General features: G+C 35.5%; 1 protein-coding gene across 2 annotated transcripts in view; it reads right to left on the bottom strand.

The window, feature by feature from the left end:
* Window positions 1-16,975, bottom strand: part of ZNF407 (zinc finger protein 407) — a 328,922-nt gene extending 311,947 nt beyond the window's left edge. Inside the window, exons 1-3 of one of the 2 annotated variants that reach the window (XM_050892105.1) lie at window positions 13,318-16,688; window positions 12,187-13,272; window positions 6,228-6,342 (exon numbers count right to left, since the gene is read on the bottom strand). In XM_050892105.1, the coding sequence (XP_050748062.1) occupies window positions 6,228-6,342; window positions 12,187-13,272; window positions 13,318-16,624 (4,508 nt within the window). In that variant the 5' untranslated portion in view covers window positions 16,625-16,688. Of the gene's footprint in view, window positions 1-6,227; window positions 6,343-12,186 lie in introns of both variants that reach the window. The other variant, XM_050892104.1, reaches the window with a different exon arrangement.
* Window positions 16,976-17,290: the final 315 nt, after the last annotated feature.

The raw sequence follows: 17,290 nt of genomic DNA, 5'->3' as shown, positions 1-17,290 counted from the left end.
AAGTCTCTTTTTCAGTAGATATACTGAATTTTAGGACTGCCGCTTGCCTTAGCACTAACTGCTAAACCCCAATTCCTGCACCATCAGCCTGTTTCCCATTAGTCACAACTCCTGCCTTCTCAGGAAGGGCTCAAACCCTCCCTGCGTGGCCACAGAAGGTGCTTGCTCTCGGAGGACACGTTCAGAGCGAGATGCCTATGGCCTAACAGAAGCACACACATCCTGGACGTCAGAGCAAGCTACAGTAAAGTAAAAAATTAAAAATGCATGTCTGTAAAAGCACTAGTTACACGTGCCGCACATATCACAGACACACTGCTGTACATCTCGATAATTACCATTTGGAAGTGCATTGAATTGGATTGCATGCAGCACAGATATTAGTCTGTATCACTATCTATCTCCAATTCAAATACAAACGTACACTCTCACGAGTATGTCCCTTATATACCTTGTCTCTTCAGCAAGTACAACTAAATCATTATTATAATCCAATTTAGCATACAAATTGCTAAAAACACATTTTATTAAGTCAGAAAGTTGGTCTTGACTTTTCTGTATCAATGGTAATACCAGTCTCAAACAGAAGAGTCCTTCCACTGCCTGCACCCGAGTCTCCCACTCACGCACTTTAACTCCAGCCAACTCCATGGCAGACTTCCAGGCCAAGAGCGTCTCGCACAACACACCGTAGGATCCGTACCAGTTGTTTAAAGATGCTGGGAGCTTTTCTGAATAAAAGTAAATTGCTTCCATTTCAAGTAGTTTTCTTAAATAGTAAAAATAGAGACTATGTACTGAAGGTCAGGTTTGCAAATCTAATAAAATGATAGATAACTGAACAAAAATTGGCAAGATAATACAACGCATATGTTACCTTACTCCATATATTTTTCTAGTATTTTCTTATTAATTTTTTAAAAAGGGTGTGCAAGTTTGGAAAACTGTTACGTAGGTTCACCTCATTTTTCTTTGCTAAAGTAAATGTAGACACAAGCGTATGATAGGACCAAACGGGAAAATGCAGATAGAGAAACTCAGAATAGCTGGATCTGGAACAGTCATTTCACATGCACTTATCTCTGATTTAAACAGCTGAACCAAATACATATTTTTTGTTTGGACACAGCTGTAGGTATGATGTGTGTAATTAATTGTTCATTCAAAAATGCAATTTCATGATGCATTTGATGATTTAGGTATACAACAGTTTTAGTTCTCAGAGCTGACTAAAAATAGTGATTTTAATTTATTCCTGCTGCCTACAATTACCCACAACCATGTATTTTTAAATATTTCCAGCCTATAAAAATTACTAATTTTTGCCACTTGTGTTTATCTGCATTTAGACTTTGATTTGGATAAATTAAGCTCTCAAGTGTTCCTTGCTTTATGAAACTCTGCATGTTGTACACTTCAACACAAATAAATGACTTCTACCATTAGAGGTTTAAATAATGTAATGTATTTCATGCTCAGCCTGAAGCTGGATTCCAATGAAGTTGCTAATGCACGTAATGATTAAGTGTAACTCAAATACTAACTGTGTTGTTGAAAACATGACAGGCAATAATTTGGTCTATTATATTCTGCCATTTAATTGCCTAGTACAGACATTCTCTGACACGTTATGAAGCAATGATTTACAATTATTCAAGCTGCAAAGGTCAGAAAGTGACATTATAATCATCTACACAGAGATCCCTTCTAATGCACAAAAACTAGGTAATACCACACAAAAATAGTTTTACTAGAGAGGCAACTTTCTATTTAAGATTTCCCAAACTGCACAAGTATAAATAATTAATTTACATTACAGTACATTAAGGCATCCTTGAAAATATAATGTTTTTCCTGCTCCTACCAATAAATTTATGAATAAGTCTTTTTTGCTTGCTAAAAGCAATCTTAAGAGCAGGCTTTCACTACAAGTAGCCTGACATTATCAGTAATCAGTTAAAAAAAATCTGAAAATCTAAAAGATTTTTGTAGAACACAACACATAGGAGTACAGCCAATTTTTTGATGCAGCTGGTCAAAGCACATTCTTATCTATAAAGTACAAAGATCTATTAGCCACTATACTCAATATAGGCAAGTATTTTTCTTTAGACATTCTCAAAGCAACCAGTGTCATTAAAATACTGAACTTTATACAGATTAAGATCTCTGAACTATTCTTAGCATTAACAACAGCAGCAAAAGTGAAGTTATTTCCATGCTTGGGACACTATAACTCTCCTCAAAGCTTGTTTATATGAGGCTTTAAAAAATAACTGAATTCAGCAAAACACTTATTTACCAGACCATCTTCTAACATCTCCAAAATTAATTGGGAAAAGGAGTTTCAAAGCAAATCCAGAACTGAAGAGCAGAAAGTAGAAAAGATTAATACCTCCATCCACCAAAAGACCAAAACAAAGCAAAAAAACCCAACAACAACAAACCCCACAAGAAAGAACTACTTCAGCAAAATACAGAAAAAACCCAACCTTTTTCACTCCCCTCCAAATTCCTTTGTATACACAAATACTTACTTTTGTTCCTTAAAACACTTGACTGCTACATATGGAATACTATATATGGAATAAACGTAATAAAGACATTGCTACAAATGTCCTTTCAATTTTTAGGAAGGTAGCAAAAAATGTTTATGTGCATGTTTTAAATACTGAAAATTTTCCTAAAAATCCAAACTTACCTTATACCCATCTTCCTCAGATTTTTAAGAAGTCATAAAGGAGAGAAAAAAAAAGAAAGAAGCAGCCACTCTTACTTGAAACATGTAACTACATCCCCCAAAATTCTGTTTCTGAAAGCAAAGGCAAGAAAAAGGCAAAGGAATAGTAGATGCATTTTTAAATCAAATATTGTCTATAAATTCTGTTCAAAATCTCAAGTGCAGAACAATGCATTTTTCATGTTCTACCCGAGGCATAAAATTTGAAAAGTGCATGATAAGCCTTTTCACTGCATTTCACCAGGCAAACGAAACAAAAATTTTAAATGCTGGGCAACCAAGACTTGCTCATGTAACCCAGGGTATCAGCCAATTTCAGAGCCAGACTTTCAAAAACTGAATTAAAATATGCAGCAGTTTGCTACCTGCAGAAAATAGATACTATCTCTGAAATAATGGGATATATTTTACAGCCATGGGTATGGAAAAGAAAACAATTAACACACATCTGCGATAAGGAAATGAGTAGCAGACGGTTTATTCCAAATGTTAAAACATTAGCAGTGTCCAATTTCTGTCATGTAGTTTCTGCTGTGCAGCTGAAGAAAAACAAACCCTGAACTTCAATTAAAAAAAAATAAAATAACACAGCAAAATTACTGCCTTTTTCAACAACTAAGTGAATTATATATTGTGTACTTTGTATCATGTAAACATGAGGATCATTTGGAAAATTGAGACACAGCAAACCCTTCCTAAAACACCACCACAGATAGTTTTTTCATTTTTTTTAGACAAAAATTTCCAGAGAACTTGTCTAATTAAAAAAAAAAAAAAAAAGGTATTTTGAGACCACACTACACCACGATGTTGCACTGACATTTCACCTTTAAAAAGTGCCCAAGCAGATTCAAAAGCTTTTGAAACACAATTTATCCTCGCAACTAGCAGAGGGCTTATTACTATGAATCTAAGAGTCAGAGGATAGAATATTAACTACTGTAGAAAAGAAAACATAGTGCAGGACCTTCTGTTTGTGACAAAATTACAGAGTTAATGTTCCTGAAAGATCACTTCACCTTTTAAAGCATGATTTTTAAAAAGGTAAAATTTATAGCAATTAAAGCTAATGAAGAAATGCAGCATGAGCTGCTTATGTTCAGGAACTAATAGGTCCACTGAGCATTTCTAAGATTATTTAGCCATCAATGATAATGAATTGACATTGTCAGTGGTGTTAATGTACCAATGCTCTATAGTGCCACTAATCCGATAGCCAATCCTAGCAATTTTTTTTTTTTTTATGTTGCTACTTTATTTTTTTAACCTACACACTACCCAATCCTTTCAATTAAAATAGCAGAAATACAGCACAGGCTATTACACTTTTTTCTCTTCTTCCACATTTAAGGATGGCATATTCATTATTTGGACTACGGTTCAAATTGCTCTGGTCATTCCTCCTTCTTCAAATCCTGCTCAATTCTTCAGGACTGTTAGCTACTGTACAAAAATGTCTTTTCCAATTAAATCAGTGTTAATATATAATTCTTAAAATACATTTTTGGTGCACATTAAGTGAAATGTGATGATTATTTAAACAGGTATATAAATCAGATTTTTGTGAGCACAAGGTATTGTGGTATATGTCTCTTCAGCTGATTGTTTTGCCATATCTAAATAGCACAGCTTCATGTTGTTGATGAAAATTAGCAATACATTAGTACACAAAAATGGAAAATGAGTACCTGCTTGGCTACCAGGTATGACATGTCAGCAACATACAGTAAGCAATCAGCTTAGCAAAGTGACTAACATTGAAGTCCACAGTTTAAACCATTCATACATGTTTTGATCTCTCTCTTGCGTAACTGTCGTGAATTGCAACCGAGAATTGTGTAATTTCTGAGACAGACTCTGAGAACGTGTCAATCCTGAATTGAAGGAATTAGTTTTTGAAAAAATCAGGTACTGTGCCAAATCCTAATAATTTTAATTTTTTATAAAAGATACAGTATTAGCTATTTTGAGATTTTTTTACTTTTCCTCTCACGATAACATAGTTAAATAACATGATGATTTTTCAGTTTAAGTTAAAAGGAAATTGAATAAAGAACCATTGTCAAGCTTGTTGACAACTTCTAAAGAACAGAGCTTAGCCTTAGCTAAACAGTTTTGTGGATCTATAGTTGTTAACTATCTTCCATGCCAAATTCTTGGCAATTCATATAGCAGAGATAGTAAGATTTTTCAAACAATATAAAATAGCCTACCACACATAATGTTAATTTTAAACATGCTGCAAAATAAAGAGTAGCACAAGTTATTCTACTACTGATATTCAGTGGACTTAAGAATTAGGCTCATACATTTTTATTTCTTGTTTCAAGAAGTCAGCAATTAATTTTCTTAAGTGAGTAAAAACATCCAAAGTATCTCATAATGCCACATGCAAAATTATTTGAAAAACAGAGAGATGAATCAGTGAAAATCACTCAGCTGCATCTTCAGCTGAAGATTCACTTGTCCCTTAAAATGTGTAACTCACTTTGTCCTGCAGTAGATCGGTATACTAAGGCTAAAAAAACCCCTCCTGCTGAGTATTATCCCCAACATCACACCACACCATTCATGTGTGCACTGCATCATCTAATTGAACCTGTGCTGTTCTACACATTAGCCATAAGACTGCTATAGCAGGTTACATAGGTTTGAGTAAAATGTTTTTATATGATGCATATATTAGTTAATTTCTCCAGCATAATAACATTAAAATATATTTTTAATCAGTACTAGGGTATTAAAATCCAACTTTGAATGTCCTATGATGTACCATATATGCCATGGCATTTTAAAACCTTTTAAACATTTCTGCTAAATTAATTAGTTTTGCATTAAGGAGTCTCAATGCCTCCTATTAAATGCAACACATTTGAAGGACAATTAAACATTATGAACGATCCTTCTGAGGAAATAACGATTAAGTAAAAAAGAAAAACAAGATTTTTGGGGTAACAAACAAGAACACAAGCATACATAAAAGACTTCAATTTATTTTAAAAGTCTTATGCCTGCAATATTTTAGATCCGTTTGTTTGAAAAATCAGTCTTCTGTTTTGTTTTCGTAAAGAATGAAAACCCTAATGGAGTCCAGAAATCTGTTAATGGTACTAAAATTATAACAGTATAGCAAAAGAAAAAAAACCCACACAGTAAAGTCTATATTATATATTTTTTATGTCTTTAAATGGAATTTACAGTTCTCCCTGGCAATGTGAATGAACATCCTATAATTTAGTCAATTTACAGATTACAGGTTCAAATTGACCTTGTAGCCCATAAAATTGCTCATCTTCAGTGCAGGATTAGAAGTGGGAAAAGAATGTCATAACTGTATTTAAGGAATTTACCATAACAATGGAAAGGAGGATATGCATGCATAATTTTAGCCACTCTTGCTCACATCAGAGTTTTCAATTCTGAAACAATGCATATCCTGCACTCTTCTCCTGGTTAACCATGGTGGAGACTGTTTCAATTTACTCACCCACAGACATGACACTTGTATTCCCTCATCCCAAGGTGCCTCTTGACATGGTTTCTGGCATCTCCGAGCTGAGCTGTTGCAAAGTGGCATATCTTGCACTTGAATGGCTTTGATCCTAAGTAAAATTTAGCATAGCATATGAGTTGAATTAGAATAATATATCACCCACGGTTAAAGAAATAAAAAATCCTGGGAAAAAATAACCTTTAAAAAAGCCTATCCCACATTTAACCTGTTTGAGATTTTTGCCTAACAAAAAAAAAAAAAGTATCTCGTACATAAATTTATAACTCCCAGGACACAGACGGTATATACTATACATTACTCATTAAAGTTTCCTTAAGTTCAAGATCACAGAAACTACTCTCTTAACTTTTAATAATAATTTACTCTTCTTTTTATTATTATTACAAAACCCCACAAAACATTAAAATGAGAAGACCATACAGTAGGTAGATAACCTTTCAACAAGACAGCAAAAGTTGTTCTACACCTTTCCCCATTTCCAAATGCCGAAACTCAGGTAATGGTGTTAAAATGGCTTGATATTGGTGTAAACTGCAAAATGTACTTGTTTTTTAAGCAAATATATTTAAAGTAGAGTAATTTTACAAGTCTTCTGACTTTGAATAGATTTCACATTAGCATTGGTATTTCAGATTTGTTCTGTCACACACAGAAAATGATTCATCACCTAGCTATTGTAATGACATGCAATGTATGAATATACAGTGGATAAAATATTATGCCTTTATGACTGTTTTATGGTCAAGAATTTATGATTATTCTGCAAACCAGAAGTATTGACATTTTGGCTATTATTTATTTCAAGAACAAACTTTAATATTAAATGTCTACTGCAGACCAAAGAACTCTGAAATTATTTCTCCAAGGAAGAAGTACCAGCCTATTTCTTGTACCACATCAGTTCAGCAAAAAGCCAAATTATTTGTCCATCTTAATTAACAGTGATCCTCTCTCAAGGATGGAAAAACTATTTTTTTTACTGAAATAGTTAAATTAGGCACATGTCAGTCCCCATGTTATTACGCAGCAACACCATTCTAAAGCATGCTGTAGCACTTTCCAATTTTCTGACCACTAAATCCTTAAATCAATAAATCAAAATCACAGAATTGCAGTTAAAAGTAAGTACAATATGGTCACAGATTCTCCATATTATGTTTAGTATATGTTTTGTGAAGTACTTCTTCCCATACAGTTAAGCATAATATGAAATATGTGATCTTTAATAAATATACATAAAGAGCTCTGATAAGAAAAATGTTGCACTATATCATACTTGATCAATGAACCTTTTTGCTTTGCCCTTGAAAACAGAATATCCTCCAAGAATCCATTGGTGAAATTGAGGATCTTAGTAAAAATTTTTAGAGTCTTAAATTTCAATTTAATTCCCAAAAGCTGACGAAAAATGAAGCATTTAATTTTAATCTTCTAACTGAAATAAAAAAGTCAACAGTACTAAGCACGGGCAGACAAGGTTGAATATTTCACAGTTCAATGACAATGAAGCCAGATCTCTTAATACTTCCATTTCTAGTGTTGGAAGTAGATGTAAAATATATTTAGCACCTGAATGGTTATATCTAGTCAGCTTTATATGTTTAAATATCAAAAGCAGGTTGAGACTGCAGCTAACAGCAATCACATTCTATCAATCACACTGAAAAACCCCAGTTTATTTAAATGATCCTGAAAAAACTAAATTAATCATTAATTTGGTGACATTTCAAATCAACACTGCATTCTGTAAAGAGACCCATGCAAATAAAAAAAGCCTATCTTTGCGTTAAATAAAAGAGTATTAAAGTTGATGCTTTAACTTACGATCTTAAAGACTAATTGCACAATTAATAACATCAAGGCCACAGCTGGAGCAGATTTTTTTTAAATCTATTGGTGTTTATACTGCTCTTTTTTGTCATAGATTTCAAATACCATGTGGATTCAATCCTATGTTCCCTTAGTTTCTCTCCTACTGATTAAATTGTAAATTTGTCCCTCATTCTGTTACTGCAGGTGTCCCACAGGGCTTCCATACAAGACCTTTGCTGTTTTCCATTTACATGACTCCTTTGTGAAGAACTTGAGTTCAGACCAATCGTAGCTACAGTGTGCTGACAACACAGAAATGTGTTATTCTGTTGACTGCTCTCATCCAAAAATCACTGAGGCCTTGAGTTTTTTTTATTTATTTCTCAGATCCAGAGCTGAGTATCTGTTAACATCTCCATTTAAACTCCATGAAAATTCAAGTGCTGGCAGGCTCCAGTCAGTACTTACCACCTGAAACAAAAGCAGCGCATCTCCCTTTTAGGTTGCTGGTGCCAAATTTATTCCAGTATGTTCTTGGATGGAACAACCCAAAATTTTATACTTACGATGAAGACATTAGTCTAAGAGTTAAATTAATGGGGAAAAAAATCTGTATTTGCCATAAGGCTATCTGAAACAATGTTGAAGCAATTAACCATTTCTTAGCCATACCTATCACAAACTTTAATGCTTCTCAGATGCTGTGTTAAATGGGATACTATTGGATTCACACTTGCCTTTTCGTTCACAGAAAAATGAGGAAAATACTTTAAATATAGCATCTTTCCAACCAAATGACTTTAAAAAAAAAAAAGGCCACAGAATTACTTTACCCACAAGTTATGGCAAGGAAACAACGTGTACATTTTCTGATGGTAGCAGTAAACAATAAGGCTCTTAACAAGAGAATTGGGGGCAGGGGGAACCACCAAATTGAAAATGGACTAAATTTAAGAGTTCAGGTCAGACAGACACAAACCATGCTACTGTTTTACAAAGAAGACTGGAGTTCATAGTCCTTATTTTACATTAAGAAAATAGAAACACAAAACTATAAGAAAAATTCACTGCCCCAGCTTTAAGCCAGCCAAAGGCAACATCATCTGCACCTGCAGGCATAGCTGTGTCCCTAGCTCAGGCCCAATGCAAAGTGAGCAGAGCCGCATGAAATATCATCATACCAGTTCCTCCTATGTTTAGGACATGGGGAGTAAGATACCACGCTTACATTGAGCAAACCTTCCATTAACTGAGAAAACTGATGAGAAACGAAACAAAGATTATGTGGTTGCAGGTGATTTTCCATCAGATGTTGATTGTTAATTAAGTTTATGGGACCTCCATCAATTGCGAACTAAAAAGTCTTCCACCTCTACTACTCCTTTTATTTTTCTTTACACTTCCTCATTTTCACTTGTCAACATGTGATGGACTTACTTGTTATCTCCTCCCTAGCAAAGCTTCCCTTTCATTTGCAATGTGAAAATCTCCTACATTATTTAATGGTATTTTGAAACATTATTTTTCTATTAATGGAAATCATTAGTTGTATCTTTCTACAACTTTCTCTTCCCTTCCCCCCCCACCCGAAACCATCACCAATTACTCAATAAAAAAAAAGGCATGGAGTTGGATATGGTTACACATACATACATATATAAACATATATATGCACATCTGGATGCTGAAGAAAGATTTTTTAAAAAGCACATAATCAGAACAATAAATGGGAAAATGTGCAGCTCTGCTCCTATTATGTACCTGGTGTTACCCTGGAAGAGATGAGAAGCTAGAAATACCGTACTTTGCCTAACCAATGTTAGAAGCCAGTGTATATACAGTTGGTGGAGTAGGTCAGTTCCTTCTGCCACCACTCTCAATAACCCAAAAATATTTGTTTCTTATTCAACTGCATCCATTGTTATACAGATTGGAAGAAAAGATTCTATAAGACACAAAGGAAATCACAAATATGAAAATAGGGATTGGAAGAGAAAGCCACCTTTCCATTAACTATTAATAAAAGTTTCCACATTACTATTTATGTGAATAAGCAAAGCGTAAGAAAAGCATTTCATTTTAAGGTGCCGTGAGAAAGAGGGCAGCTAAAACTCTATTCTGTAACCCTTCTATACCTCCTCCGCACGCACCACCAAAAAATGACTTGCAAAATGAAATGGATTCTTTTACTGCTTTGCATATTTAGGGCCATCCAAAAGCACAATAAAAATATACTTCATGATAAGACCTACACACAAGATGTTAAAAAGTACACTAACTTTTACTAAATGTTACAATCAATGATGTAACTTATGTAAGTAGGGTTGCTTTGTCATATATTGATAGTTACCTCACTTTCACATCCACATTAACTTGATTTTAAATGCAATTAATACATATAGTCAAGGAAGACTAATGGACTACATTCTGCACTTAACCTGGTGGACATTTTCAAATGGCACAAGTGACCAGTGCAAACCTATTTTGCATTGTAAACGACTAAATAAATCTTAATGGATTAAGAATGATCAGCTATCAACACACAAGGGAAATTAAGTGCTGAAATGCCTACATTGATTATTTTAAATTATTAGCCTTACTCTGTTCTTGAATTTGTATGCTTTTAGTGAGCTTTAACACATTTACAAGACTTATTGACTATAATTACAAGAGAATTCAAGTAATGGACACATCAATTATAAGCAACATGTCTTGACCAGACAGTTGCATAAAGAATTCTAAAGAGAGCTCCATTAGCATCCTCCCCCTTAGTTTTATTCAGTTTCATCTGCCGTAAGAGGGCATATTAAGGGCTTATACAGCTGTTCTGACCATGTGAACACGAGTGTCCCTCTAAAGACTTAACACTGCATTCAAAGTTGGATATTAGCTGAAGCAATACAGATAACTACGTTATTGACAGGATAGAAGTAATGCTGAAAGTATTAAGTATGTGAGTTATTGGTATACATGAATACTGCAGTTATAGTAAAATACTGTGAAAGGTTTGAAATACAATGTCCGTGTTCCCCAAGATTAATTTTAAACTTTGCTGTCCAGTCACGCCCTTGCCTTTTCATAAAAAACCTTACAAAACTATTTTAGGATTATGCCAGGAATTACCATTCTTTTATATTTCTTTTTTCTTACCTTTTTGTTCTCTTCCTTGTAACCATGCACTAAGTTTCAAATACTGCATGAATTTAAACTATAGCTTCCATAATAAGCCATTATTTAAAAGTACAGTAAAATAAACCTTACAGTTTTAATGAAAATATGTTCATTGAAATGTGAATTTATTATTCAAATCCACTCATAAATTCAACCATGGAGACACCACTTGTCTAAGCAGAGCTCAGTGATTTAGAAAAGCTGTCTATTTAAAATAAAGAATGTATGGCAGGTTTATAGAAACATCGCAGTGAATTTTTACATAAATTTAGAACTGCAGCTTATGCATTTTTCTACAAAAATGTTTTTAAATTTTCCACTTAAAATTAAACATAAAAATGAATTGAAAGTGTGATCAGCACAGAAACTAAATCAGATGCTACATCCCTGTGCATCACATCAGGATTACACACTACCTTCCAAAAAGGCTGACCAATTCCAATTCCCATAATTTATTTCTACAATAACCTCTTGCTGCTTCTTATTGGTATTTATTTAGGAATGATGTAATATCAGATGTCTATCCTGAAGCATTATGTAATGCTGAAAGTGTAACTGAATTGAAATGAAATAAACAATTTGGATATTAAACAACTGCAAGGAAGAGGAAGTTAGAAAGAACAGCTAACTGTTCTCTCAAACCACCACTGCTTCATTATATAAATTTAAGAACCAATTAATGGTTACAACTTAGATTAAAGGGAAGGAAATCTCTCCATACGAAACAAAAAGCAGAAGGGTGACTGCGCTTAAAATGTTCTTACATTTTCTGCCCTTTGATCACTGTATTTTCATACCCCTTTAGGTAATTTTGAATTTCATCGGGCTCATCAGGCAATATGAATGCCAGTTCATAAGAAATGTTAAAGAGATTAACAAGCAGAAAAAGACCAATGGTATAATTCACTCTGTTTGAAAGAGACCACGTGTAAAAAGAGCATTTCCATACCTGTATGGGTACGGATGTGAGCTAGGAAGGCCATGGAATTGCTACTTCTACACATCTTCCCACAAAACTTGCAGACATTGCCTTGGTTCTCTTCCCTCTCCCTGTTTATTTGCTCAGTGTCTTCCACAATGTACTTATTCACTTCCCGCAACAGCTCTTCGTGTTGCTCTTTGATGTGGAGAAACAAGCTCTGCTCTGAATCAAAGGGCTCCGTGCACTTCACACACTTAAAGGTAGCGCCTCCTTCGGGCAGCTCCTCCACGCTTGCCTGCTCATTTCGCATGTGCCCGGCACTGGCCAAGTGCTGGTGAAGGTTGCTCTCTGTGTAAAATGATTTTCCACAGAGTAAACAATGAAAATGTTTTTCTTTTGAAGGATGTTTCATGGCTATGTGAACATTTAGTCCGCTCAAACCATCTGCTAGAAAACCACAGTCATCGCAGCGAATACGTGTCGATTCCCCAAGGGAAATTCCTTCTGACTTCTTTTTCCCACCACTTGGTGAAGGGTGTGCTTTCACTGTGAGCTCACTAGCTTTCACTCCACCCGACATCTGTCCTTCAGCAGAATGGTCAATGGACTCCCCATCTTGATGGCTTTTTAACCTCACTATAGAAGAATCAAACTTGCCAAAATTTTGCATTGCCTTTCCTTTATCATCAGCACTGAAAACTGTTCCTAAAGCCTCATTACTACTTTCTTGCATGCCCTCAGCTGTTGAGCCATCTGCCTCCCAAACATTGTTATTTATAGTTACTTCTGCTTCATGTTGTGCTTCCATAAGGGCTTCTTCCTCCTCCCCAGTAGGATCCTCTTTGAAACTTCTGTCACCCTCTAAACTATGTATATTTTGTACCGTTTCTCCAATGTTTCCAGCAAAATTTGATTGCTCTACTGCACTACTTGTTTTTGGAAGAGTTAGCATAAGTGGGTTATTTTTTTTCAGTGATGTTTTTTTGAGAATGTCTGTGTTTCTACACTCTACTTCAGAGTTTTCTCTATTTGCTTCCAAGCTTTCCTCGCCTTTTCCTGAATTCAAGTTTGTGCTGCTTGATCTATTTTGATTTTCTGCAGTGCAATCATCATCTGAGTTGAGCAGCTCCCGACCATGCCTACGTTTCTGCAACTCACAAGTACCTGTTTCTTGAATTGATACTTCCTTGTCAAGTTTAACAACTTTATCTTTCTGAGGAGTTTGCTGGGTTCCTTCACAAAAAAGGTTTTCTCCTCCATTTTTAGACTCCTCTTCAAGTTCACCTTCTACAGCATTTTGGGAACTGCCGCCTTTATGCGTTCCTGCAGATGCATTTTCATCTAAGACAGTACACTCAGTTAAGCTTTTACTCATATGATCACCTTCCACTGCACCACTGGCACATTTTGTTTCACTTAAAACAGTTTTCGATTCTCCTGCACTGTGATGGTGCTCCTCTTGAGACAAAGCAGTACCTTCTTTAGTGATATTTGCTGTGTTTGCTTCCTCCCCAGAGGAAGAATAAACATAAGATTCTCTTCTAATTTTATGTTTCTCTGTTGCTGCATGCCTAATCATCTCTCTGCGAGTAACAGCATAGTAGTCACAAGCCATGCAGTAGTATTCAAATTGTTTTGTATGTTTTCGCTTCACATGCAGCTCTAAAGAAGAAGAAGAATGAGCAATGAAGCTGCAGTGTATGCACTTGTTGTCGTTTGCACCCATTGCTCTTCTCTGGAAGCATGGGTCACCATCTTGAGTAACCCTCGCTGGTTCCAGAAATATACGTTGGTTTGTATTTAATGGATTGCTAGTATGCTCCAAGTCTGGCAGCCTACTGGCATTTACAGCTTTTAGCTCAGCATCGCCTTGCTCAACTTCCTGATTGTCTAAGACAGAATTTTCCAAATCTGATGAGTGGTTACCATCCTCAACATGTTCATACAAGGCAGTCATGGGGCTGTTAATCTTCTTGCTCATGGATTCAAAATTACCTCCTTCAGGGCTAACAATGATCTCTGAGTTCTGTTTTCCACGTCCTTCTATTTCAACACGACTTTTGTGTTTTTTGGTTGCACAATGGCGTTCCATATCTCCTTTGGTTACAGTGTAATAATTGCAAACCTTACACAAATAGCTGTACTGATGACTGTGCTTTCGTCTGATGTGAACAGTCAAATTTGTAACACTGGAGGCCAAAAGACCACAATGGGTACATGTCCTAGAAATAGTGCCTTTGGGTTTCCCTCTTTTGGATGCATTAGCTAAAATCAATTCATTTTCACCAATCCTTTGATCAAGTGGAACGAATTCCTTATTTCTCGATATGTTTTCCACAGAAGAGGATGAAACATGTATAATTTCTTTATCTAACTCTGTATTCCCACTCCCAGAAATGGAAGGATCCACCACTGTTTTAATACCACCAACACCAACACAAACCTTTTCAATACATTCTTCAAAACGTAGTCCAATGTTGTTTTTCCTGGCATTTTCAAGGTGCTTGCTTCTTTTGATATGCTTCTCCATTCCTTCCTTACTCAGTGAGTAGAGATTACATGCTTTGCAAAGGAAGTGATACTCCTGTGCATGTCGGAGTTTTATGTGCCTTGTAAGAACCGTGGAAGATCTCGTCTTATAAAAACACTTTTTACATTGAAATTGGGTTTTATTCAGAACAGAATGCTTTAGTTCATTTCTATGATTTATGAAGGAAGAGTCTGTTGGTTTTGCTTTCATTGATACTTCCATTTCCTTTGCAAGATTTTGGCTATTGTTTGATACTGAGTCAGCATAAGTTACCACTTGCAAGGTCCCATCACTGTTACTCAATGGAGTAGCTTGCTGAAATAATGAACCATCATGTTTCTCATTTTTTTGATGATTTATCAGCTCTTCTTCCATTTGAAAAAAAAGAATGCAAGTTGGACAACTATGGGACATATTATGCGCTTCACTCATATGGCTTCGAAGGCTGATCACATTCAAGCTGGTAAATGAACAGAGGTGACAATTAAAGCTACAACCACCCATCTGGTGTTTACTGTCCTGACAGTGTTGCTTCATGTCTTCCCTGACTCCAGAGGAGTAACTACACATCTGACAATGAAACTGGATCTTTTTTGTATGAAGCTTTGCAACATGAATTTCCAAACTTTTTCTGTTCTGAAAAACATGACCACAATCAATGCAAGTATGAAGAACACCATGATCAGCAGTAAGTTTAACATCAGAATCTTTAGTATCTGTAGTGCTGGAAGAAAGGGTATTTGGCTTATGTTCAGTAAGATCTTGAATTTCTGAAGTAGTATTACAATTACTTTTAGCATCTCTTTCTAATTCTGTATGTGACATAGGGCTTGAATCACCAGGTTTAAGCTGTGTGCTGGAGATACGCTTCATGTACACTCTCTGAGTTTCAGACTTGCCTCTCTTACTATTACCCAACAAATTGTACCTTCTTTTAACCTGCCTTTTTAATCTAAAAGACCTACTCTGTCCAAATGAAGACCTTAACAAGACAACGTTTCTTTTATGTTTCAGTCTATCAAATCCCCTTGTCGTCTTTAAACTGCTAACTAGCTTTTTGGTACTTCGAGGGAGTTCTGTTTTCTGCAAGATATTTTCTGAGGGTCCTGGTATTTCTAGTTTTTCAGTACAGACTTCATAATTTCCTTCTACACCAGAAGAAAGCAACATTTCTTCTGTCATAGTATCTGTTTTTTCAGTGGGAACATTTGAAGATGGTATCATTTCAACAAGTTCAGTGCCATCATTTTGTTTAGACAAGCTTACTTTTGAGCCTTTCAGTGTGCAAACACTTAATTCTTTTGCATCAGCAGTTCTTGCCGTTAATTTACTGGTCTCAGGTTTTGCTCTGACATTCCTCTTTTTGGTTGCAGTAGATTGTTGGGTTTTAAAGGATTTTTTTGTCAATATCTGTACAAATCCTCCCCGTGCAGCAAGATTTTGGCGTCGAAGGTGCGTCTTGCCGAGGAAATGAGAATGTAGGAGATTTTCCTCAGCACTCTGAAAACCACAAAGATCACAACAAAATATCGTGGATTTCTCATGATCTTGCTTAACATGTATATGTAACGTTGAACTACATTCAGCTGTGCAACTACAGTGAGGGCATGTTTGCTCTTTGCATTGTTTAGAGGGGCTTTCTCGTTTATGTTTTTCCATATCAGAGAAGGAGGGTAAACACTGATCACTCATTTTGCCTTTAAGATCTTTGTCTATGTTTCCAACTGTATAGCCAACACTGATTTCTTCTGAAGAAGATAACTTATCAGGAACAGCAGCTGGCACCTCTTGTGAATGTTTATTTTCCTTGTGAATTTTCAATATAGCACCATCAGCACATTTGAAATCACAATGTAGGCACAGGAAATTTGAATTAAATATGTCATCACCAAGACAACTGGCAACTCCTTCCTTCTTTACAGCTCCAGCTACCATACTACCTGCTTCTCCAGCTATGACTTTGTGCAATTTCCTTTCACTATCTTTCAAGTCTTCTGAAGAACTCCACTTTCTTTTTCTGGAGACATTTTCAGGTTTGTCTGCTTCAACAACATCCAGGTTTGGTGATCCTGACAGTGTCCTTTTGTTTGTGCCATTCTCTTTTCTTTTCTTTTCAAGGCCCCTGAACACTTCATCTGATATAAGCCTTGTTTTCTGCTGAGACGAAGAGTCACATCCAGCATTTTCTCCTGATGTATTTCTCCGGGATTCTTCTGTCAACTCTGTTTGTAAACTCTCATTAACATCATCTCTCTTCTTCTTTTCCTCCCCATCCATTCTTAACATTGATATTATCAATTGATCATTTGGCTTAGTACCTATAAAACAAAAGAGTTGTTATTAGTCTTTTATGCACAACCAAAAGTTAAAAGACTCAAGTAAAAAAAAAGCAATATAGGAAATTAAAATCATGGCAGGAAGACAGACATAATGAAAGATACGAGGCTACATTTTCAGCATGGTCTCTAAACTTATGACATCTAAAAATCAAACCAACTTCTAGGCACTTAGTTACAGAGGTCTCACTGTGATGAGCACCGTGTGAGTGAGCACTAGCTTCAATAGTTTTTGTGTAATCAAGTAATTTACTACATGCTTAAA

Source organism: Gymnogyps californianus, chromosome 2 (assembly GCF_018139145.2).
Source record: "Gymnogyps californianus isolate 813 chromosome 2, ASM1813914v2, whole genome shotgun sequence".
Taxonomy (NCBI): Eukaryota; Metazoa; Chordata; class Aves; order Accipitriformes; family Cathartidae; genus Gymnogyps; species Gymnogyps californianus.
The sequence above is the reverse complement of the archived record's forward strand: the minus strand, read 5'-3'. Positions and strand labels throughout refer to the sequence as shown.